At 43.5% G+C, this 25,152-nt stretch overlaps 1 protein-coding gene across 1 annotated transcript in view; it reads right to left on the bottom strand.

The window, feature by feature from the left end:
• ERBB4 (erb-b2 receptor tyrosine kinase 4) overlaps positions 1-25,152 on the bottom strand; it is a 940,185-nt gene that overhangs the window by 262,196 nt on the left and 652,837 nt on the right. The window contains exon 5 of the mRNA XM_029910528.1: positions 4,709-4,774. Within this exon, the coding sequence (XP_029766388.1) occupies positions 4,709-4,774 (66 nt within the window). The remainder of the gene's footprint in view (positions 1-4,708; positions 4,775-25,152) is intronic.

The raw sequence follows: 25,152 nt of genomic DNA on the forward strand, positions 1-25,152 counted from the left end.
AAAACTATCCTGTTGCTTTTTCCCCTGGTGTAATTTGAAATGAAAGACAAGGATTAAGATCTTTTTGTTTTATCCTTTTTTTGGGAAAATAATCTAAATCTTAACTTGGGAGGGGGGCTCATTAGAGTTTTTGCTTTAGCAACTCAATAAAAAAAAAAGAAATTATTAAAATGCAGATATACCCTCCTTGAGTTCTGTTTCCAGGAACAAAATATTTAATTTGGAGCTGTTATGGCTTTTTGAAGCGTCTTCCTGCATACATCTGAAAGATGGGTATTCTCAAATATACTAGCTTAGGGTACATAAAATATGTGTGAGACAAACTGGGAATGGGATGAGTGGCCTCCAAAAATAACATCAGACTGAAAATTCAAGTGCTTTTTTTAAGCAGAGATCAAAGTAATAACAGTGTGGTGTTGGTTGTATTCTGGTGTTTGATTTGGGTCCCTACTTGGGTATTTCTATGACTAAGCAAAAGCCAAGCAATAAATGCCCATATTAGTGTAAAATGCATAAAAGGTTTTTAAAAAGTCCCCATCGCCAGTTTAATATGCAACAATATTTCCCTTCGAAAACAAGTGCTTACCAATGATCACATTAGGTCATAGGGGATAGAGACGTGTGAAAGATAAAACAACTGCAGTCCCCAACTGCAGGAAGCTATCCTGGTACGTGCTTAAAGAGAAAAGGGCCTACACTTGCTATTTCAGATTAGATCTTTCTGGAGCCTAGATAACTTTCCCTTTTTCATCGTGTATTATTTTGATAGCTACTTTTATGCCTTGGCCTGTCCCTAGTGTTCAGATATGTTTGCTCAGTCCTTGTAAAGAGAGAGATGGTTGTCTCTCCAAATAATAAACCTACTGTATAGCTCTGCTAAGCTTCCAACTTCGGAGCAACATTGCAGATACATTTCTCCCTCCCTGGCATTATTACATTAATCCACCAAATCAAAGCAGTTCTGCCTAGTAGTTGAGTTCTAGGGCCGGCATCCTGCAACAAGAACTTCTGCAGCCACATCAAATCCTATTGAAATTAATAGGACCCCACACTATGCAGAGGTAGCGCATTTGCTTGCAGGGATCAGGACCCAAGGTTGGAGCTACAATGGAATTATAGTAATCTGTTTTGGGGTTAGTGATGGGTGAACAACCAAACATTCAAAGAATAAGTCCCCCCCAAACTGGATTTTTATCTAGGCCATTAGGGTACTAATACATTTGATAGACAAACAGTCCTATGTAGGATAGAGAAACAAACTTGCTTGGATGCATAACAGTGCCTGACTGGCTAAGGTCCACTTTTTCACCAGGTGGTTGAGTGGGAAACTGATTTAAGTTTTTTTCAGCACTAACTTCTTCAGTTGCAATCATAAAGGGTGTCAGAAAATGAAAGAGGAGTTCCAGCATGATCCATGGGGCAGAACAAAGATCAAGCTCTTTCTAATACCATTGTACCTGGTGCATTATTCAATGATTCCCATTAACTGGCCTGGCCAAAAACACATTTATTGACATAGGTCAAATTCCATCTGAAGTGGAAGACTTTGCTTGTGCATTTGTGGGAAAGAAGTAGACTCATAGACTCATAGACTCATAGACTTTAAGGTCAGAAGGGACCAATATGGTCATCTAGTCTGACCCCCCGCATGATGCAGGCCACAAAAGCTGACCCCCCCACTTTCCCTTAACTCTGCTGTTGAAGTCTCCAGATCGTGATCTAAAGACTTCAAGTCGCAGAGAATTTTCCAGCTTGCGACCCCTGCCCTATGCTGCGGAGGAAGGCGAAAAACCTCCAGGGCCACTGCCAATCTACCCTGGAGGAAAATTCCTTCCCGACCCCAAATATGGTGATCAGCAGAACCCCGAGCATACAGGCAAGATTCTCTAGCCAGATCCTCATTTTACCAGCGATGGCCGTTATTGCCTAATTGATTAGAATCCCGTAATCCCATCAAACCATTCCCTCCATAAACTTATCTAGCCTAATCTTGAAGCCAGAGAGGTCTTTCGCCCCCACTGTTTCCCTCGGAAGGCTGTTCCAAAATTTCACCCCTCTGACGGTTAGAAACCTTCGTCTAATTTCAAGCCTAAATTTCCCCACGGCCAGTTTATATCCATTTGTTCTCGTGTCCACATTAGCACTGAGCTGAAATAATTCCTCTCCCTCCCTGGTATTTATCCCTTTGATATATTTAAAGAGAGCAATCATATCCCCCCTCAGCCAAGTAAACTTTGGCAGAGTGATTAGAGAGCCTTCACCATTATGAACCATGACAGTGGGGTCAACAAAGGCATTTCTGAACCAGAAGCAAGTAACCAGTATGGAGATACCAGCTACTGCATGCATGCCTTGTGTGTGTGGCAATGTGAGAGGTGAATCCCTATGGTTGATGGTAGACAATATGATTCTTCTCAGTGCAGTGGACACAGACAGAACAGAAAAGTCTAGGAACCTGAAGTCAGTGGAGTTAGAAGTCATCTGAGACCCACAAACATCTGGATCCAGATGTTTCTGAGTGACATCAAATCTTGGTGCAGTATTGTGGAGTGCAGAGCGCACGGGACAGCATTCAACAGTAGTCATTTGGGCCCTTTCTTCATTGTAGACAATGTTAGAATAATCTTGGAACACTAGTTTTGTTTCTCTTGTAAAATTCTCCTGTAAAACAATTTGCATTTTCCAATTTCTTATAACCTCTTGCATGAAGGTAGTCCCAAATGTGTGCAAGTAGTAGTGATATTTCTAATGAATCCAGTTAAACAGAGGTGGATACTATTGGACTGTTGATGATAGAATCAGGGATCATGTGCATGTGTGTGTCGGTAGGTTATTTTTGCAAATCCTTTGCTCATATCTAATGCCTTTGGACCCAGAGCACAAATGGAACCATAGAAGAGAGGCTCACTTGTGGAAATGTATGGAAAAAGTTGACTTCCTAGGAAGAGGGAACCCAATGAGCACATACAATTTTAAATGCAAAGTAAAAATAAATATATAAATAAAACATCTAAGGATTGCTCCACACATCCAAACAAAGATATTCCTTGTGGGGAGTGTGGAAAGAAACAATAGGTTATCATTTTTTGCTAGGTCTTAAGTAGCCACTGCCAGGGGGGCTACAGGGCCATGGCCTTCCCATTTTTGAAAGTCCCACTTTTTGCCACAGACCCGGCCCTCCGGCCCTTCCTTTTCCCCTGAAGCCCCCTCCCCACCCCTCTCCCCCAACCAGGCTGGAAGCTGGAACCTGGCCCAGGTAAGAGTGGCCCGAGAAGCTAAGGTTGCCAACCCTCCAGGATTGGCCTGGAGTCTCCCGGAATCGACATCGAACTCCCGGTGACCATTGAAAGCAATCCAGGAGATTTTAATAGGCTATTTAAAGAAAATTACAGTATGTCATGTTGGGGGGGGGGGGAAATATCTCCCGGAATAGCTTCAGTCATAGTTGGCAACCCTACGAGGAGCCCAGGCAGCTGTGGGGCGCTGCGGACCCTGCACCTGCTCGGGGTGGGGGGACCCCGAGAGCAGCGCCGGGCCTGTGTCCATGTCCGCCTGCCCAGAGCAGATGGAGGGTCTGCCGCTCCCCACAACTGCCCACGCGGCTGTTACCTGGTCCCGGCTCTGGTTTCTGGCCTGGCATGAGGGAGGTGCCTGTGGGGCCAAAGAGCCGCAGCCGGGCCATGGTAAGAGCTATGCAGGCATCTGTGCGTAGTGGCGGACCCTCCACCTGTCCTGAGGCCAGGGACATGGGCCGGGGGCTGCTCTCCGGCCCCGCACCGCAGGCAGGTGGAGGGGCCCGGGCTCCCCAGCCTAGCTCTGGCTTCTGGCTTGGCCTCGGGGGGAAAGAGGGGCAGGGGTGGGGTCATGGAGGGGGCAGAGCCTCGTGGCATCCCCAACTATTAGGAAGACTCTGTTGCCCCTGGCCACGGCTGGTGTTCACTCTTAGTTGTTTCTCCTTTTACATTTTGCTGATGTTGGGGCTGCCTGGCTTCTTGTCCCATGATATCTGTCTAGTCAGTTTGGAAATACTGTAAGAAAAGACTCTCTGTCCAGATGGTTATTATTTTATATAAACAAATTCACTCATCACCATTGTCACATTTTCCAGACACACGATGACAGATAGACATTCTAAACAATCTACCAGTTAATTGGAAAGAACTTCTTTTAAACAATCTACCAGTTAATTGGAAAGAACTTCTTTTAAACAATCTCCATAATTGGCCATCTAAGTAGGACCTACATACAATGGACCACATCCTGAGATCCTTATCAAGAGCGTAATCCTGCAAGCGGACAAATATCCTCAAATTCCCATTGGAATTAATAGGATTTTAGAGCCAATTCAGCTTCTTGCAGGATAGGGCCCTCACTAAGGATTTCAGGATCGAGTCCATAGTTTTGCATTCTTGTTATTGTGTTTGCTCCAATGCATTCTGAAGTAGCAGTTAATACTCCCCAGAGCAACACCCCACGTTGGGACACAAACGGAGAAGAGAAGCAGCCTGTTGGCTTAAGCTTCATTAGAAGCACAGAAAAAAACAACAACAAAAATTGCTAGATGGAAAAGCACAAAGAGGCTTTTATACAAGTGAAAAAGCTAAAACTATTTTTAGAAGACCATGACACTATCCCTTTAAAACGGAAACCGTAGAATCCCTTTTACAGTTCTTCCCACGCCTTTCTTTCCCTGTCCTCACATACTTACAGCTCTGGCAGTGGTTTTCTGTGGGTCCCCAACATCGGCCTGTGCAGGACTTGTGGCATCGTCCACCTGCAGGGTGAAAACAAATAGAGATCAGTTAGAAACTCAGCTTCAATCTTGGGCCTCTATTGATTCCCTCTTCAAGGGAGGCACTACTGTTGTGATATGAGGATTTATATGCCTTACCGGGGTTGGCAAAACAGAGTCAAGTTAAGTAGCCAGCCCTATGTGTGAAACATAGATGAGGCTGAGGCACATGACACTGGTGCTTTATTTCCTAACTCTACTACTTCTTCTTAAATATATAAATTGAATTTGTGGATCTTGAGAACAGATGCTGCTCTACAGAGGAGAAAACCAGACTGGGAACATCTAAGTATATTTTCACCGTTAACTATCCCAAGCAGTGAACATAATGGTCTATGCTGGATCCACCCAGCCTCACATTACTGGTGGATGCCGCTGCTAGAAATGGTACACAAAAACATCTGAACCCCATAATAGAAAATAAACATCAATACAAATGAACAAACAAACAAACAAACTTCTGGGGAAAAAGGAAAGCAACCGAGTGACTAATAAAGAAACGTGGCCAAATCATTGTTAAAAGATATGGACAGTTTTATTAGATAAATAGGTTGGGTTTTTTTACTCCTCAAAAGCAACCTATCCTCATTTTTTGAGGACTCTTTCATTCTTCATAAAATATTGCTCAGAAAATCTATTAAGCAAGCTTCCACTTAGAGCTTGATCCAGAAGCCCATTAAAGTGAATGGGAGCCTTTCCATGAATGTGTTAATAGCACTAACTTGTAATACTCTTCTCTATACACAAACTTTGGGAATGTTGACAGATCAAATATGACCACATCCCTGTGCTAACACTCTGAACCCTGAAGTTCTAGCCCCAAAGAAAAAGTGTTATTTACTTGGCTAACAGAGCTTGGGCGAAGATCTGGTATTTTATTCACATAAAGTCAGAAGGTCATAAGGATTATGTTCCTGAAACCCACTTTCACCACTCTGACATGTATACAGTCTTGATGGCACAATTGATTATATTGTACAGTAATTACACTGTGTGTGCCAACTACCTTGTTGAAAGTAACAGTTCTTTGCTGGACTGAAGTTCATCTAAAGCAATTATGCCTGGAAAGCATTGTTGCTGACATCAGCAGCATATAATTTCCTGTCAGTTTCTGCCATCTGTTTATTTAGATCACAAACACATTATAACTACCTAATGCAAACTCATTCTGGCTGACAGGATGGGGACTCCATCTGGCATGAATAATGCAACTTTAATCAGTAATAACGATAATTATTATTAAGAGGCTACTGGAGTCCTGTGCAGAAAGCTAATAAATCTAAATTGATTTATAACACTGGAAATTAGAAAAGAGGCTGAGGCGAACAGCAAACGTGGGAAACTTTTAACAGAAGAGACTCTCAGGCAGGGCTCGATTGTGAATAGGTCCATAGGCCCATCCAACTGAGTAAGGAGTATTAAGAACCTGCCTTATGCCCCTAGGATATTGGATCCTGCATATCAAACACAGCGGATATTGTAAACCTACTTATTCTCACTCCCATAGAGCAGGAGGGCAAAGTCTTGATTCCACATACAACATCCACACTTGTTAACCAATGCATCTGAGCCAATGCAGGGAGTGTTGAAATTTGCTGGTGGTACAGGAATGAGGGGGAAGCCAGTGAGGAAAGCCATCTCACAGGTGTATCTCTGTGGCACAGCGCCTCCCAGAGTTACTCCTAAGGCAGTGCAGATTATGCTTAAGGTTGTACCTAATGTCACATTGAGTTTAGAGAAGATGGTTAGGGAGAAAGCTAATGGAAGTCTTGTGACTATATGTATTGAACTCTTAGAATACATAGCAGATCATTTGTTAATTGTCTATCCCAGAAGCAGAATGAGATCTCATTCCCCCCCCTCCTTTTCTGACTTCTATTCCCACCCTATATTTACTGTACCCACTGGATTTTTCATTGCCATAGTGACATCTGTGGTGAGATAACAGTAGCTTCAGGCTTCATGACAGGTGACCCCTAGCCAATGAGTCCTCCTGCACTTCTGTGCATGCTGGGATCTTTGAAAGCTCCACATATGAATAAAAGTCTTTGCATCTCAAATTCCTTGGCACCAACATGATCCTTGGTATGGAACCAAAAATTCACTCACCCAGCTCCTTCCAGGCTGGAAATAAACATGATTCAGCATGTTCAGAAGTCGTTTTTAAAGAACTGTAACTAGTCTGTCTGCTTCCTATTACATGACTTTGTTTGGCAGTGTCAGACGATAATTTGCATTTAAATAGAGATCTATTTAACAGGAGAGCAGGGGAAAGGCTGCCAGCTCTCTTTTCTCTCATTGGGAGCTCAAAGTGGCTGCTTCATTGTCTTCTCTTCTCTCAGTTACACAGGCAAAATGAGAAGCTGAGCATGTAGACAGCACATCTTTGAATTAAATTATCACAAGTCCTTTTGAAGGTCACATATCAAATACACTGGGAATAAAAAAAGTGGCTTGTCCATTTTGCTCTTTAGTTGTTAGTGTTAAGAACCTTGGTCCTCTCCCAACATGAACAAGTACTGGCCCAAATTCTGCCCTCACTTATCCTCATGCAGCTACAAAGACTACACTGGGTTTGTTTGCACAAGTGTAACTCAGGGAAGAATGTTGTCCTCTAAGGATCTGATTTCTGGAACTCTCTCTCACAAGAGCTGTCCCACTGGAGTGCTCATGAGAGTAAGAAGTATCCATATGAGCAAGGGTTTGCAAGAATCGATCCAAACGTCAGCTGTTTGAAATTCGTCCCCGGATCCAAAAATAGGGACCTTCCTGCAGAGAAGCCACTGAGGGCATGTCTACATTACGCGCTGGATCGACAGGCAGCGATGGATCCAGCGGGGGTCGATTTATCGCGTCTAGTCTAGATGCAATAAATTGACCGCCGAACGCTCTCCCGTCGACTCCGGTACTCCACTAGAGCGAGAAGCGTAGGCGGAAGCGACGGGGGAGCGTCAGCTGTCGACTTACCACAGTGAAGACACCGCGGTAAGTAGATCTAAGTACAAAGACTTCAGCTATGTTATTCACGTAGCTGAAGTTGCGTAACTTAGATCGATCCCCCTCCCAGTGTAGACCAGGTGTCAGAGACAGAGATGTCTGCGTAGTCTTTTGTTCTTATGTAGTTCTATGTATCACACTAAAATGAATTTCAGAAAGGGTCTTGATGGACATGAGTAGATTTTAGAAGGTTCACAGTGAGCCGCCAATGAAGAACTGTTTTTCAGATCAGAGATTTGGGGAATAAAATAGGCAATTCCTTTCATTGTACTCACTGTGTTTATAAAAACCAAAACCCTGCGAGAAGTAGACGGAATCTCTGGGAGACTCCTCGCAGGCTCACGTCAATAAAGAAACGTTAAAGCATGGAAGAGTGCCAAGTATCCTTGGTGGGGGGTTTTGGGGAGGGGTGTTTTGCTTTTTTAATAGCAAGGTGGGTTAGGTAAGGAATCACACTTCCTTCCTATGATTTTCTCCATTCACCTTTGCAGATTAGGAGACTGATTTTGCAAGATGTGGAGCATCCTCAAGCGTCAATGGTGAGCACCTTGCAGGATCAAGGCTTATTTGAGGGAGAGAAAGCCCGGATCTGATCATTCATCCCATACATTCTTTGTGCAACCAACTGTTGACGCTCAGCAATTAGCCGGAACCTGGCCATCAATATGTGATGCAGAGAAAAAAATTCTCAAGCAATTTACCTTGTAAGTGGTTACCTTGCCCATCTGCTCAATTGTCATTCATTACCAAAGGCAATAACCCAAAAAATCTGTTTCCCAATCTACTTTTGTTTCCTAAGTGACACATGAAAAGGCAGCCTCCAGAGGAGCCTGAATCTGTGGTCCCTTCGTTGCCCCTAGTGATGAAAATGTCTGAAGGAGACAGCTAGTGATGTCAGCTCCATTTCTATTCCAATTCCAGAATATTACTGGTGTTCTGCATACATAATGAAGTTTCACTCACTGAAACACAAAAGAGGTGTGAGGGGGCAAAAATCAGGACTGTATAACTGTACATCATTTGTATTTAATCTAAATGCTGAAAGGCCAGAGTCATTGAGGAGCCTGTAAAGTAATTTTGTTCTGGCAAATCCCATGAAGAAAACTGACTACTTGTCTTGGATGGTTTATAAACAACGAATCCTGCATCTTGGCTGGTGGTTAAACTAGACGACCCTTGCGATCCCTTCCGACCCTATGGTTCTATGATTCTAGGACTCATTTCCCTTTGGCCAATATTAATGCAACATGTCTTTCATTATGGAGGCTGGGGCAGGAAATCTTCATACTCTTCCAATGCATGGCTAACCCCGTGGGAGGCGTCTATCAACAGCTGACTCCTTCTGCTCTATCAACTGAAAATGCCACCAACAGAAACTAGGACCTCACTAGACTGGGAAATCCTAAGGATACTTCCACCTTGCTCTAGCCCAATAACTGAGAAGAGCTTTCCTTTGGATCAAGATAGACTTTATTATGACAAGAAGCTACAAAAGACTGTTAATGACAAGAGAAGAAAACTGATGTTCTCCTCCTAGTCCCAAGTTAACAGCAGTGTTCCTCCACAGTTCCTTGTCAACTGTCATAGCTGCCTTAAGGAGACCCCTTTCACCCAGAAAATGGGAAAGAAGAGAATGCAGTAGAATTCAGAGAAAAAATGGTCTCACTTTACATGAAGTCTCCATTTATAAATGGCTTATAAAAGGTTAATAAATGATTAATGGATGTTATCAGCACGTTACTGATATGAGTAGCATATGTGATGGATGGTTATAAGCACCTCAGTAGCAGGTGCTATTCACAGTTATAAGCCATAGTTATAAGTAACCTATTGATCTTTTGACCTCTATATAACAACTTAAAACAATCGATTAACTATGGATTAAAACATCTATTAATAATTTATTAGCCCTTTATAAGCTAAACCTTAATTGAAATTGTGACCAAAGAAATTGACTATTTCCCTAAGCTTTAATGAGGAGGTTCGGAACCATACAACCATAACTTACCATAATGTCCCAGATGTGTAGGGTGATCCCGATATATTCTGCCTTAAGATGCCTCATCTCTTTCTTTTCATTGTTCAAACATGACACTACGTTTAAATAGGGCTGCATTTTGTTTTTGTAAGCAGCTAAAATTACTTAGTTTTATGTATGAAAAGATACAGTTGATAGTAAAATCAAAATATAATTCAAACACTGCTGCATGGTATTAACTGGAATTAAAGATACTATTGTTGTAATGAATTGTTCTGCCTTTATCAGCCTGTAATGCTTTCCATGTCCTTGTCTAACAATTCCTATTGTCATGCGTTTATTCATTCACACTCCTTTGTTAAGTAAAAATCATTTTACATTTTCTACCAGCCTTGTGTTAGTCTCCAGATCTCTGCTATTGATTTGAAAGTTAATTACCTAATGGAGAGATTCACACTTTTCAGAGTTTCCTCTCTAGGGAAAAACAGGCATGTCTGCAGAGAGTGAGAGTAAAAATTCGGGTAAAATAGAAGGCTCATCTTCTATAAAACACACCAATTGCTTTCTCTCTATCGCTACGCAAAAAATACGGGGCATAAAAGTTTAAGGGACAGATTCCCAGCTGGTGTAAACTGGCGTAATCACACCAATTTCAACAGAGCAGAAGTTCAGGATCTGTCCCTAAGGGTATGTCTACACTACCCGCCGGATCAGCGGGAAGCGATCGATCCAGCAGGGATTGATTTATCTCGTCTAGTCTAGACATGATAAATCGATCCCCGAGTGCTCTCCCGTCGACTCCTGTACTCCACCGTGGCGAGAGGCGCAGGCGGAGTCAATGGGGGAGCGGCAGCAGTTGACTCACCGTAGTGAAGACACCGCGGTGAGTGAGTCTAAGTACGTTGACTTCAGCTACGTTATTCACATAGCTGAAGTTGTGTAACTTAGATCGACCCCATCCCCACCCCCCAGTGTAGACCAGGGCTAAGTGATTTTCTCAAGGGGGCTGCTCCTGAGCCTCAACTTGCTCACCAGGCCCAGCCCCTTCTTTAACAAGTCCCTCGATAAGGTGACTGATAATAGGCAAGTCGGATCGGTGGAACCTGACTTTGCAGTTGGCAGCATAATCCATTGTTTCCACAGCAGACCCAGGAAGCCTGAATGGAATCATTTGTGCATACACTAAATAAATCCCCTGGTACTGAGGACCTATGCGGGGATTATGAAGGATGAATATTTCCCCATAACTAGAAGAAGGGTATAGGACACCCACATGCCCCTTCGGTGATCACTACTGCAGCCTGTAGGCTGATAGCTGATCTGTTCATTATATGGATCTGCTCATGTCACTCTGTGGGCCAGCAGAGATCCCACTGAAGAGCACTGCTCTACTCTGTGCTGGGGTTACAGTCTCCCTGCCTGGACTCTGTGTGGGCATCTCACTTACCCCACTCTGGAACCTCAAGACCACCCACACATCTGGAGGGATGAAAGCATATTCCCCCAGCAACTAGTTTTAATACAGAAAATTTGAATCTACCACTCCGACTCCTCTATTTATCCACTAATCTTCCTCTCTAGATAGGCACAGAAAGAGAGAGAGAGACACACACAGAGATTCAGACACAGGCAGCTGAAAACAGACTGACAAGGGAAATACGTATGTGTAATGAAAACAAACCGAGAGATATACACATTGAGACAGGCAAAGAAAGAGCTAGAGGGACAGTATAAAAAAAAAAAAAAAGGAAACCGGAGATAAAATTCAACCTGCATTGAGGAAAACAGAATACTTGCTAACAATGCAGTATGTAATTTGTGATAGGGACAACCCTAAGCATGTCAGTGTTGACTGGATCAGAGGAATCTGTACAGAATACCTAAATTACAGAGTATCGCTAGCTATGTCCACAACAGACAGAGCTGATCTTAGAAGTGATTGACCACCAGACATAAGGGAATAAATGAAAAGTCAAAAAAAATCATGTCGGCAGCATTGGACGGGCACAGGCCGGTGGATTCATATTTATCATTGACAGTGCAGGACTGATAGGAAGCTCTCTGTAATGTTACTGTTCTGCTGCTACAGGAAAATGTCTTCAGGCTATAGTAATGAGTAGAGAAAGAGACTTGAGGAGGAAAGAGGGATAATAAAGATACTAACATTTCCCCCCGAGACAGACACAATAGGTAAGATTTCTGACTCAATATAGTAATAGGGAATTTAGTCTTCCAGAAAAAAAAAACAAAAAAAAAAAACCAACCCTTCACATATGACATGGGCTAAAACTTTACTCTGATTAAGCAATTAGGCGCTATTAATTATTACTGCTTATAGCTGTTAGCACAGAGCAATGTAAAGGGAATTCCCCCCACTGTGATGGAGAATTAGTTCCAAGCAGCATCAAATGCATTTCTAAACACGGAGCTACGGGTCCCATGCAAATTGGAAAACCCAGCCAGAAGACTAAAAGGCTAGGTCCAGTTAGACCTGCTGCTTGGCAGACTCATCAAGATCAACAAACCCTTGGGAGTCTCTCGTATTAAAAATATATTTCCCATGTGTGAGCCACAGATAACTGCACACATTCATTGAAATCAATGCACGTATGCCAACTGGGGCCTGTGGGTAAAGATCCTCTTGAGCAGCAATACCATCTTTCGGCACAACTTGCTCTCATTATTCTTTCTGGGATGTCACGATAGGCACTTTTGGTCTGTGGTTCCTGAGCACAGAAACAACGAAACAGAGCAACCGCATAGAATCCTAGTAAATTCAACAATTACATACGCAGGGGGTTCCCCCCACCTGTGTTCTGGGTGGGAGGTTATTACACATGCATATGCCAAACACATGTTTGCATCCACATTAGTATAATTAATAAACACCAATTATGCTGGACATCTTCTTTTAGCTGCAACAGCAATGGACAAAGCAAAAAGATAAACAACTTTTTTGTTTTGTTTTATGTATCCAGTCTGACAGGAGCATAATTACGGGTGAGAATCTGAGGCTACGTCTTCACTACGGGGGGGGGGTCGATTTAAGATACGCAAATTCAGCTACGCGAATAGCGTAGCTGAATTCGACGTATCGCAGCCGACTTACCCCGCTGTAGGGACGGTGGCAAAATCGACCTCTGCGGCTTCCCGTCGACGGCTCTTACTCCCACCTTCGCTGGTGGAGTAAGAGCGTCGATTTGGGGATCGACTGTCGCGTCCCGACGGGAGGCGATAAATTGATCCCCGAGAGGTCGATTTCTACCCGCCGATTCAGGCGGGTAGTGTAGACCTGCCCTGAGGCTAGAGCCATAAGTACTTTCTGTGTGATCATGCATAATGTTGTGTGGGAGACTCCAATGTCATTATTGCAGATTTTCAGAGGAGGGCCCTAAAAAAATAAATCAAAGGCACGTTGACAAGTGAATGATGAGCCTGGTGGTGTTCCTGCCCTAATTTCATACCAAAAAACAATAACTGAATTATTGGACAATAAGACGAGATATCTTTTGGTTGCTATTAGAATGCATCCAGAGCAGTGATCGGGAGGGTGGTGGAGAATGCAGCTTCCGTTGTTAAAATAAAGTCATATTAATCAGAAAAGAAGATGAGAAGTTGGAAGGGTATTTTTTCATTACTTTATATTTCTGCAGGCCACTGTACTGCTGGGATGTGTCTGTGGGGATGTGGATGTGTGTGTGGATATTTTTGGCACATTTCCGGCCAAGAAGAAATGAGCACTAACAAATGCAAAATAAACTTCCAGGATCCACTTTCACCTGAATAATCATTCCTGCTAAAACTGATGGAACTTTCAGGATTCACAAACATGTTCAGGAACAAACAGGTGGTCATCTTGCAAACAAGGAGTAACATGTATCCATAAATGACAAATAAAGTGAACTCATCACTTTTTGCAATGTATTTCCACCTCCAATGCTGAGATTTGGCCACCATTTGGAATTGCTCTACCAGAAGACGCTGATGATCCATCGATAGTAGTCAAGCATTCTTTTCCCAAAGTGACCAGTGCTGATGCTTCAGACAAAGGCATAGATCTCCCCCAACATCTTCTGCCACAGGGCACACCTAACTACTGAACACGGGCTTGGCTCTCCTCACACAAACACCTGCACATACACACATCACTGTATCACTGGCCAGCAGAGCTGAGCTAGTGCAGGGAAGTGTCATCATTGGGTATTAACCCTCTCCCACCACAGCAAGGAGTAAGCTGGGGAGGAAATGTGACGTAAGGTATGTCTGAGGCACAATCTTTCCTAGGGTCACTTGTGTCACGCTGTCCTGCAGTGGCTCAAGAGCCTGGGTACCAAACTCAGGTCACAAATCCTAAACTGGTGGTGAGTTCTATACTTAGTTTTCATCACCATCAAACAAGTCTTTTGTCCTCTGATGTTGCGCAATAGTTCATCTGGTGTCAATGGGCCTTCGTCGGGCAGGACATAGCACCTCTTGGAGACTAGTATTTCACACCAGTTAATGCTTCTCTCCTGTCTTATGATGTACACAGTTAGGGAGACTTTCAATGCAAATGCTCATATATTACCTTACAAGATAGGATACGGATATTATAAGTGAGATTCATGCATGCAGCAATTTACAAGCATTCAATAAAGCCTAAACATTTTTATAACTCTGATACCTATTGTGCCACTATTAACACACAGGTGAACCAGACGGATTCCAGCTGTGTGTGTATGTGTCGATATCCACGTGAGGCATGGGGACCTAATCATAAGCTGGCACCTGGTTTGTCAGTGTCACAACTTGCAGGGTGGTTCATCTTATCAACATCCTTTTCTTAGAGCGCTGCCAAAAATAACAGTCTACTCTTAATTTTTAGATACATAGCAAGGAATAGGTAATTATCCATAACCCTGAATATGAGGAACCACCACAGAAAGCAGTTCAGTCTTCACATCCATTTAGGATCTTAGGCTGTCTGCTGAAACTAGCTAGAAATAGGGAGAAGGGGGAATATGCTAAAGGAAAGAAAAGAAAGCAGAAGATTTAGGAAGAGGACACAGAATGGCAGGAATAAGTGGAAATACTCAAGGAATTTGTAACCTGGTAAAAGATCCAAGGTGAAATAAAATTGGTACAAGAGCCTTTTCTTATTGCTATTTCTCCACATTAGATGGGGTAGCAATTTCTTCCTTCCTTTCATTAAATGGTGGAGGCTGAATATTTACTGGTGGTGAAGGGGAATTTTTAGAGGTCTATCAGTGTTAATGCAGGTTTTCTGAGGGGAAACAGGAAAGGGTGAGTCAAAACCCTACCAGGCATGACTTAACTGAAGATGAGGGGAAATGTAAGGCAAGTAAAGTACCACTGAAAAAAACTCTGCCTGGTGAGCAAAAAGGTATCATTGTTAGAACAGAGAAGCAGCTGGAGAAATCTGGAATCCCCAGCATTCCATTAAGCGGGGAAGCCTGGCTGGCTGAAGTCTTGCAAGCGTTCAGTAACGTCTCTTTAAAAAACTATTTTCAGGAGGAGGAGAAAGAGCAAGGATGACATTAGCATAACATTGAGACATATTTTACAATCTTCTTCAGATAAAATGAAGTGAGGTCCACATCCCATTTGCTTCCTTAAGAGTGAGAGGGAGAAAATTAGGACCGATTCAGCACCCACAGAAGTCAACAGGACGTGTTGATTTTGATGAGTACTGGATCACAGTGATAATTAGCCATCTATAACAATGGCTTGCATAGAGTGAGTTGACCTGTGCATGTTGATCATACCTTCTTGAAGACTCATAGTGAGTTTGTCATGTAGACATGGGAATTTTTACACATGTCATTGTGCTGATTGATGTTACCTTTGTTGAGAGCCTAGAAGTCATTATCTTATCTACGAGAGGTCTAAAAGCTTCACCTCTGTAATCAGATCACCTAATATGCAGATTATTGTGATATTCCTAAAGTTGACTGGGAATTATATTTTGCCAGGCATAAGCTAGTTCTCGACAGGAATGCTGGGTAACAAATAGAAACAAGATTTTGAGAAGTCAGAGCTTCTTTGAACACTGGCCCGGGAGGACTTGAATATGGAGTCCTTCCTGACAGAACCAGAAGTCTCAAGTGAGGAATTAAAGAGAGTACACACAAGAAAGCCAGAAGGTCCCTCCCCTTCCTTATTTAGCTAATTTTTTCCTGCCTTTCAGCCATAACTCTCATCCAAAGTCCCTAAGCTTCATTCTCCCAAATCCAAACACATTGTTCCACATAGAATCATAGAATATCAGGGTTGGAAGGGACCTCAGGAGGTCATCTAGTCCAACCCCCTGCTCAAAGCAGGACCAATTCCCAACTAAATCATCCCAGCCAGGGCTTTGTCAAGCCGGGCCTTAAAAACCTCCAAGGAAGGAGACTCCACCACCTCCCTAGGTAACGCATTCCAGTGCTTCACCACCCTCCTAGTGAAATAGTGTTTCCTAATATCCAACCTAGACCTCCCCCACTGCAACTTGAGACCATTGCTCCTTGTTCTGTCATCTGCCACCATTGAGAACAGCCGAGTTCCATCCTCTTTGGAACCCCCCTTCAGGTAGTTGAAGGCTGCTATCAAATCCCCCCTCATTCTTCTCTTCTGGAGACTAAACAATCCCAGTTCCCTCAGCCTCTCCTCATAAGTCATGCGCTCCAGACCCCTAATCATTTTTGTTGCCCTCCGCTGGACTCTTTCCAATTTTTCCACATCCTTCTTGTAGTGTGGGGCCCAAAACTGGACACAGTACTCCAGATGAGGCCTCACCAATGTCGAATAAAGGGAAACGATCACGTCCCTCGATCTGCTGGCAATGTCCCTACTTATACAGCCCAAAATGCCGTTAGCCTTCTTGGCAACAAGAGCACACTGTTGACTCATATCCAGCTTCTCGTCCACTGTGACCCCTAGGTCCTTTTCTGCAGAACTGCTACCTAGCCATTCGGTCCCTAGTCTGCAGCTGTGCATGGGATTCTTCTGTCCTAAGTGCAGGACTCTGCACTTGTCCTTGTTGAACCTCATCAGGTTTCTTTTGGCCCAATCCTCTAGTTTGTCTAGGTCCCTCTGTATCCGAACCCTACCCTCTAGTGTATCTACCACGCCTCCTAGTTTAGTGTCATCGGCAAACTTGCTGAGAGTGCAGTCCACACCATCCTCCAGATCATTAATAAAGATATTAAACAAAACCGGCCCCAGGACTGACCCTTGGGGCACTCCACTTGAAACTGGCTGCCAACTAGACATGGAGCCATTGATCACTACCCGTTGAGCCCAACGATCTAGCCAGCTTTCTATCCACCTTAAAGTCCATTCATCCAGCCCATACTTCTTTAACTTGGCAGCAAGAATACTGTGGGAGACCGTATCAAAAGCTTTGCTAAAGTCAAGGAATAACACGTCCACTGCTTTCCCCTCATCCACAGAGCCAGTTATCTCATCATAGAAGGCAATTAGGTTAGTCAGGCACGACTTCCCCTTGGTGAATCCATGCTGACTGTTCCTGATCACTTTCCTCTCCTCTAAGTGTTTCATAATTGATTCCTTGAGGACCTGCTCCATGATTTTTCCAGGGACTGAGGTGAGGCTGACTGGCCTGTAGTTCCCTGGATCCTCCTTCTTCCCTTTTTTAAAGATGGGCACTACAATAGCCTTTTTCCAGTCATCTGGGACCTCCCCCGATCGCCATGACTTTTCAAAAATAATGGCTAATGGCTCTGCAATCTCATCTGCCAACTCCTTTGGCACCCTCGGATGCAGCGCATCCGGCCCCATGGACTTGTGCACGTCCAGTTTTTCTAAATAGTCCCGAACCACTTCTTTCTTCACAGAGGGCTGGTCACCTTCTCCCCATATTGTGCTGCCCAGTGCAGCAGTCTAAGAGCTGACCTTGTTTGTGAAGACAGAGGCAAAAAAATCATTGAGTACATTAGCTTTTTCCACATCCTCGGTCACTAGGTTGCCTCTCTCATTCAGTAAGGGGCCCACACTTTCCTTGACTTTCTTCTTGTTGCTAACATACCTGAAGAAACCCTTCTTGTTACTCTTAACATCTCTTGCTAGCGGAAGGTATGAGAGGAGCACTTTCTAAGAGAGTGTATTGGAGAAGTTTGAGACTGAAAGAAACCAAGTAGGCCAGGATGACCAGCAAAGCAAAAGAACATGAGCCTTGAGTGATAGAGGCAACCCCAAGTTCTGAGGATGTCCAGCCAAACAAGCCTATGTGACATATGCTTAGAAAATGCAAGTGTACTGGTGTGAAGTTTCTCTTTCAGGCAAAGCAACAGAAAGAGTCTGGGCTGGAATGGCCCACTATAAGATCATCTGCTGTGTACCCCTAATATGAGAAAGTCAAATTTCTCTCTCACACACCCCACCAACCAAAACTCCCTTCCTTATTTTCTTTGTGCTAAGAACGTATACAGAATGAAATCAAACCTGTGCTAAACAGGTGCTGTCAGTAAAAGAAGTGGCTGGGATAGGGCACGTTGTTGAACTAATAGATAACTTCAAAGGAATGCACCTGCCCAGAAGTTTCAAGAAGGTAATTGCTCAATACAATTTAGTGACTGGTTTTATAATGCTTCCTTTCTTTTCTCTGCCTCAAGCAGCCCTTCAAAGGCATCAGCTAAAGCAGCTGAAGCTTGCTCAAGAGAGACCAATTTTAACCACCCACTCACTCTAAATATGCCAATCACAATTCAATCAGATCGTTTCTAATATTCGGAGTATTTGGGGTTTATTTCCTACTTTCAAGACACACTGGTGACTGTGATGAAGTAAGTTGCTAAGTATTTAAGCTGAAAGTTTTTCCCTTGTGTAAAAGACTCTTTAAACAGCCAGTCTGCGGGTAAACAGGTGGTGTGCAGTAATACATTATATGCACACAGAGACTGCCATTAAAAGGTAAGCATTTACCAACAGCTGCCACCTAGTGGCATGTGAATTACTATATCATTTCTCTAATCTTGGACTAAGTAGTAGCTCTTGTACTTTGGTACCAGTTGCGGAAATGGCTGTTAAGTTACGACATTTTAATGGTGACAAGAGTACCAAAAGTAGGGTGACCAGACAGCAAGTGTGAAAAATCGGGACAGGGGGTGGGGGATAATAGGAGCCTATATAAGCAAAAGACCCCAAAATTTGGACTGTCCCTATAAAATTGGGACATCTGGTCACCCTATCCAAAAGTGGTGGCACAACCCTATATGGGCTGCTGAACATAGACTGTTGGCCAAAAAGTGACTAGTGATCTTCAGTGCCTCAGTTTTGGGGGGCACTAAACGTCATCTTGAAGCAACTGGAATCTCATTCCCCCTTCAGCCTCTTTCAAACATCATAATCTTTATCTAGGATTCCTTTGGGAAGAAACTCTTCTGATGTTAGAACAAAACTGGGCTGTGGTATCATGTAGGATCATGTACAATACACTAAAGCACTCAAAGGGTTAAAGGGAAGATTTTGCAAAATATTTATCTCTGGGTACAATAGCCTCAACCATTTCCATGCTTAAAAATTAAAAACTGTCTTTAAGTTGGCCACTGTATTTGTGTTACCTAAGAATGTTTTTATTTATTTTTACTTGGACATGCTTAGATGTGTGGAAGCAGAGGAAGAACTGACAGGAAATTGAAGGGGATTGCAATGCATGACAGTTTGTTAGCAAGAGTTAGGCTAACTGTAACCCTAATAACGCGGGATTTGTAGAAGCGAGGATTGTGTGAGGCGAGTGGGAAAGAACTGTGTGAGAAGTTGTTTTGCGATCTTGTGTAGATAATATGGAATGTAGACTAGAGTCTAAATAAGTGAGAAAAATAAGATATCAGGATGACCTATGTATAAACAAAATGCAGCTGTTGCTTATTATTGTCTGTAACAAAAGGTATAAATGCTTGCTGTAATTGTTTACCTGTAGAGAAACCTGTTTAGCTCTCTTCCTCCATGCAATTGCTAGAGATAATAAAGTATCTGATTTGCTGCACCCAACCGAAAGAGTGAGAACTCTGTTTTTCTCCGACAGATGTTAAAGGGACCAGATTTTCAGCAAGTTCTGAGTACCAGCACAATGAAAAAATGAGGCCTTTTCAGTGTGGCTATATTGAGCGGGGTGTTGGACCTAAGGGTGCTTAAGGTGCGCTAGCGCCCCCTGGCTTGAAGTGGTTTCCATCACATACAGGGTTTACAGGTTTGTTCAATGGCTCTCAGCCTCTCCCCCCCCCACTATAAAAACTGTCCCAGCACCACTGATATTGAGCATTCAAAAACTGGGCATGTTGGCCTAAGGCTTTTAGCAAGTTTCCAGATTCATCCCTCCAAATCCGAACATGCTGGTCTGAATAAAGAAAAGAATGTACAGGTTCCTATTGTTCACTGAACCAGTTCAGCCTATCACTGTTTGCCACCTCAAACCAGGGCTGGCCTTAGGGGTGGGTCACATGCGTGACCGCCTGGGGTTGCCGTGGTCAAGAGGCGCCGTGCAGTAGCGCAGAGGGGCACCCTGCAGGTGTAGAGTCAGCAGCTGCTCCTGGCTGGCAGGGGAGCGCCACATGGGGGAGGGCCCAGATTTCTCCCAGCAGAGGAATGGGGGAGAGGGACGAGCAGAGATGCACAGATACTGCTTATACCCCACCCCCCAAACTTTCCTCTGCCCCCCGCCCCCCGGGGGTTATGATGGGGGGAGCGAGGAGAAGCACTAAGCGCTCCGTGCATCCAGGTCACTTTCCCCACCTGGGCTGTGAGGTGAGGTGAGCATCAGGAGCTGCTGCTCTGCTGACTTTTCTTACGCAGCCCAGGTGAGGAAAGTGACCTAGATGCAGTGAGCCCTGATGTCGCTCCTTGCCGCTCTCCCCCACCACAGCCCCCTAGAGGTGCACAGAGGAGCAGCGTTCGGGAGGGCGGGGGACGTGAGTGAGCAGCAATGACAGCTGCTCCGTACATCCAGGTCAGTTTCCCCATATGGGCTCCCGGGAGGGGGGGTGCATGGGTTAGAACAAAGGGGAGGGGTTGGGACACAGGAGGGGAGCACAGGGGTTAGGGGTGAAGGGAGAACCCATGGGAGCCAGGGGCAACGGGGGGCACCCACAGGGCCAGGTGCAATGGGGAGGGGGCCGTGCCCACAGGGCACCAAAATACAAAGTTCCCCCAGGGTGCCATTTTCCCTATGGCCAGCCCTGCCCCAAACATAAAATGTGTTCACTGTGCTTCTAAGTTGCATCTACTGAAGGCCAGGAGCACAGCAGATCTATTTTCCACTTTTCATTCTTCTCTCACCTTTAGTTCTCAAAGACTTGGCAAAAATTCATGCCTCAAGAAACATTGTTTTTGTTTCTGTATTATTATTCTTTCAATTGCAGCCTATATTCTGAACTGATATTCTTTAATTGTAGGGAGAGGGGGAAATATATATACATTTTTAAGACCATAAAATACTGGCTCTCTGTTCGGCTCTGATTTAATGTGCTCCCCAGCTGAGAAAGCCATGGAAGCATTACTGCTGTTAAAATGCAATTTTGCAAGCACTTGAGGTGTATTCAGCGTCGAAAGAGCTTTCACAGGATAGTGTCGTTATTCATGGTGCTCCATGTGAAAGAACAGCTACTAGTATTAGCTTTGCACAGTGACACCTGTCGCAATGACTGCATTCTATACAGAGACCACCTGTCTGTGAAGGCCCCTTTCCCAGTTCTCCAAACATACATTTAAAATGTTAATTCAAGTTAAAGTAATGCACCGCAATGAAAGGTTATAATTTAACAAACTCTGCAATAACAAATGCCTTCAGCATCTACTTTTCTGGAATGTCATTTTCCCTGTAGGTAGTTTCCAATTTAGATGTATACCTGGAATGATATACTAGCTAGTCTTAAAGTTGGCTTTAAGTATGAATTAGGTGCTGCCTTCTTTTCCTCGGCCTACATATATGAATGGATTTCTGTTCAATTTTCATTGCGATTTGTATTTATTTATTTAGGGATAAATCCTGCTCCTTTGAAGGGGGAGGGGGGAAACTTGCAAGTGAGCAGAGTAGCTTTGCATGACTCCTGCATAGAGCCTGAGTAATAGGGACAAAGATAATTTTGTGCTTAGCCATAAGTTTGTCTTCTGACAAGAAGGAATCCACTGGTTTCAAGAAGAAATTTCTAGGTAGTGAGGCCCATTTTGCATTGAGAGAGGCAGCTCTGCTGAGGCATTGGCAACCATGCTTCGGCTTTCATTACTTCATCCATCCAACCCACGTAATGGTCTTCTGCCCTGTGCCAAGCCCAACTGTTCAGGCTTGGTACAGGTGGTAGTGTTTGGGCACTGACTCTACGTGATGACATAATTATGAAATGTGTTCCTCATGCATCCATTTCAGATGGAGTGACAAACCACTGGTGTGTACGGGTATGACTGTCCATGGTAAAACTTCACCCTAACTGAGAGCTGGTGGAAGGCTGTTACAGGCTAAGGGAGGTACCTCTCCAGAGGGTTAGCTCAGCATCTGCAATTATGGATGTTTATCTTAACTTAATCCATGGGTCAAAGCTTTGGATAGTCACCTGTCCATGATAGGTGTGCACATATTTGAGGGCAGACCAAACCATAAGTATATATATTAATACAGCATCACTGTTACTTGGATTTTATCATACAAGGAGTACTAGGAAGGGACTTGGATTACAACACTGTTCTGAACACAGGGCTCCCACAGACTTATTACAAAATGGAATATCTTAGGTGCGGATCTGAGTAGAAATTTCTGCGTAGGCTATTCGTGTGTAAAAATGACCCCTTCCTAATATTTGACATGCTGCTACTGAAATGAGTTGCTGTGCTGTGTGACGTATTACAAGGTGTGATGTGGGTATGCAAACCCCATGAGGGCTGGAAGTGGTCAAGGGTAGGACTGGGCCCAGGTAACTCCTCCCAACCAGCCCTGCAGAGCATGCTCCAAATAAGAAAGGGTTCAAAAGGGAGCAACCCATCTCAGAAGAGGAAGAGGCCTACCCTGAAGGCTCCTGCCACAGGTGTTGGAGGAGTCCCCTGGAGGGACTAAGACTGTATGCTGGGCCCGGTTGGGGCAGATGGCTTGGTTGCCTTTTCTTTTTACCTTATATTGGAGTGGAAGCTGGGGGAGAACAGCAGATGGCAGGAAGTGACCTGGGAGGGTTACTTGGAGGGCACCTTTGGGGGCCAGACACTGTTGGCCCTCCTAAGGCCCTGGGTTGGACCCTGGTGGAGTGGTTGGGCCCAGGTTCCCCTCCTACTGCCCACCTCACCACACTTCTGCTTAAAAGAGGGCCAGAACTGCGAGAGCTGCCTGCAGGGAGGTGGCACTAGGTGCACTAACCACTAGGCACCTAACCCACTGGCTCTCAACCTTTATAGACTACTGTACCCCTTTCAGGAGCCTGATTTGTCTCACTTAAAAACCACTTGCTTACAAAATCAGACATAAAAATACTTAAGTGGCAGCACACTGAAAAATGGCTCACTTTCTCATATGTATCATATAATTATAAAATAAATCAATTGGAATATAAATATTGTACTAACATTTCAGTGTACAGTATGCAGAGCAGTATAAACAAGTCATTGTATGACATTTTAGCTTGTACTGACTTCGCTAGTGCTTTTTATGTTGCGTCTTGTAAAACTAGGCAAATATCTAGATGAGTTGATGTATCTCCTGGAAGACCTCTGCATACCCCCAAGGGTACACATACCCCTGGTTGAGAACCACTGACCTAACCCACTGAGAGCTCTATTATACTGATCATAAAATCAATGGTTTGACTACCCTTCAGACCTCATTCTGTAGCTGCAGTAAACTACTGTATATCAATGCCATCCTTATATCACTTACCATCAAACACAAACACCATGTTGTTAATTCCCAGTAAGAAGAAGAATGCTTGGGCTTCCATAGCACTTTACACCCACAAAGCACTATGCAAACATTAACTAATAAAATCCCAAGGAACACCATATAAAATGTCCAGTGTTGTGTACTCGAATATGTATCTGATTTTTATTTTTTTATGGCTGATTGGAAGAATTAAAGGGGGCAGGCAACTTAGATCCAAAGCTAGGATGATGAACAAACAAGCTATCACAAAATCTGACTTCAATAAAATATATTTCCATATATAATGTTTCTATATAATATAAATGGACACAGTTTCTTTTTTAAAATAGTAACACATTTCCCTGCAACATCTGCAGCTCAAACTTCGCGCTCATACGTAAATAGAAACCTCAAAATAAAACGGACTATAAACAACAATGAAACTGTCAAGCCTATTTTCATTTTTTAAACTGAAGGGCAAAACACAGAAAAACATAAATGGCATAAATTTAACTAGATTTAAAAAAAAATAATTGATCTTGTCAAATAAAAGGTAAAATGATAAGAACTGCCTAATCGAGCTCTCAAAAAGTGGCTATCAATGGACAATCGGCATCGTTTCTAATGGGGTTCAGCAGGGATAAATTTTAGGCCCAACACTATTCAATATTTTTATCAATGATCTGGAAGTAAATATAAAATTTGCAGATGACAGAAAGGTTGGTGGAGTGGTAAATAACGATGAAGACAGGGCAGTCATACAGAGCGAGCTGCACCACTTGGTAAGCTGGGCTCATTCACACAAAATCCATTTTCAAATGGCCGAATGCAAGGTCATATATCTAGGCACAAGGAATGCAGGCCATGCTTATAGCCTGCGGGACTGTATCCTGGAAAACGGTGACTTTGAAAAGGATTTAGTTTTCATAATGGACAAACAACTGAACGTGAGCTCCTAGCGTAATGCTGTGGCAAAAAGGGATAATGCAATCATTGGATGTATAAAGAGACGTATAAACAGGAATCGGGAGATTATTATACTATACGGTGTTGGTGAGACCAATATTAGTATATTGCATACAGTTCTGGTGACCACATTTTAAAAAGGATGTTGAAAAACTAGAGAAGGCGCAAAGAATAACCACAAAAATTATTCAAGGGCTGGATATAATTCTTTACATTGAGAGATTTATGGAACTCGATCTATTTAGCTTATCAAAAAGATCGAGGTGACTTGATTACAGTGTATAAGTACCTTCCTGGGGAGAGAATGCTGGGTACTAAAGGGCTTTTAAACTTGTAGAAAAAGGAACAACAAGATTCAATGGCTGGAAGAGAAAGTAGGGTGACCAGATGTCCCGATTTTATAGGGACAGTCCCGATTTTTGGGTCTTTTTCTTATATAGGCTCCTATTACCCCCCCACCCCCTGTCCCGATTTTTCACACTTGCTGTCTGGTCACCCTAAGTGAAAGCCAGACATATTTAAATTAGAAAAAGGCGATAGATAGATAGATAGATAGATAGATAGATAGATAGATAGATAGAT

The sequence above is a fragment of the Terrapene carolina genome, unplaced genomic scaffold, assembly GCF_002925995.2.
Source record: "Terrapene carolina triunguis isolate 2854851 unplaced genomic scaffold, T_m_triunguis-2.0 Scaffold62, whole genome shotgun sequence".
In the NCBI taxonomy this organism is placed as follows: domain Eukaryota; kingdom Metazoa; phylum Chordata; order Testudines; family Emydidae; genus Terrapene; species Terrapene triunguis.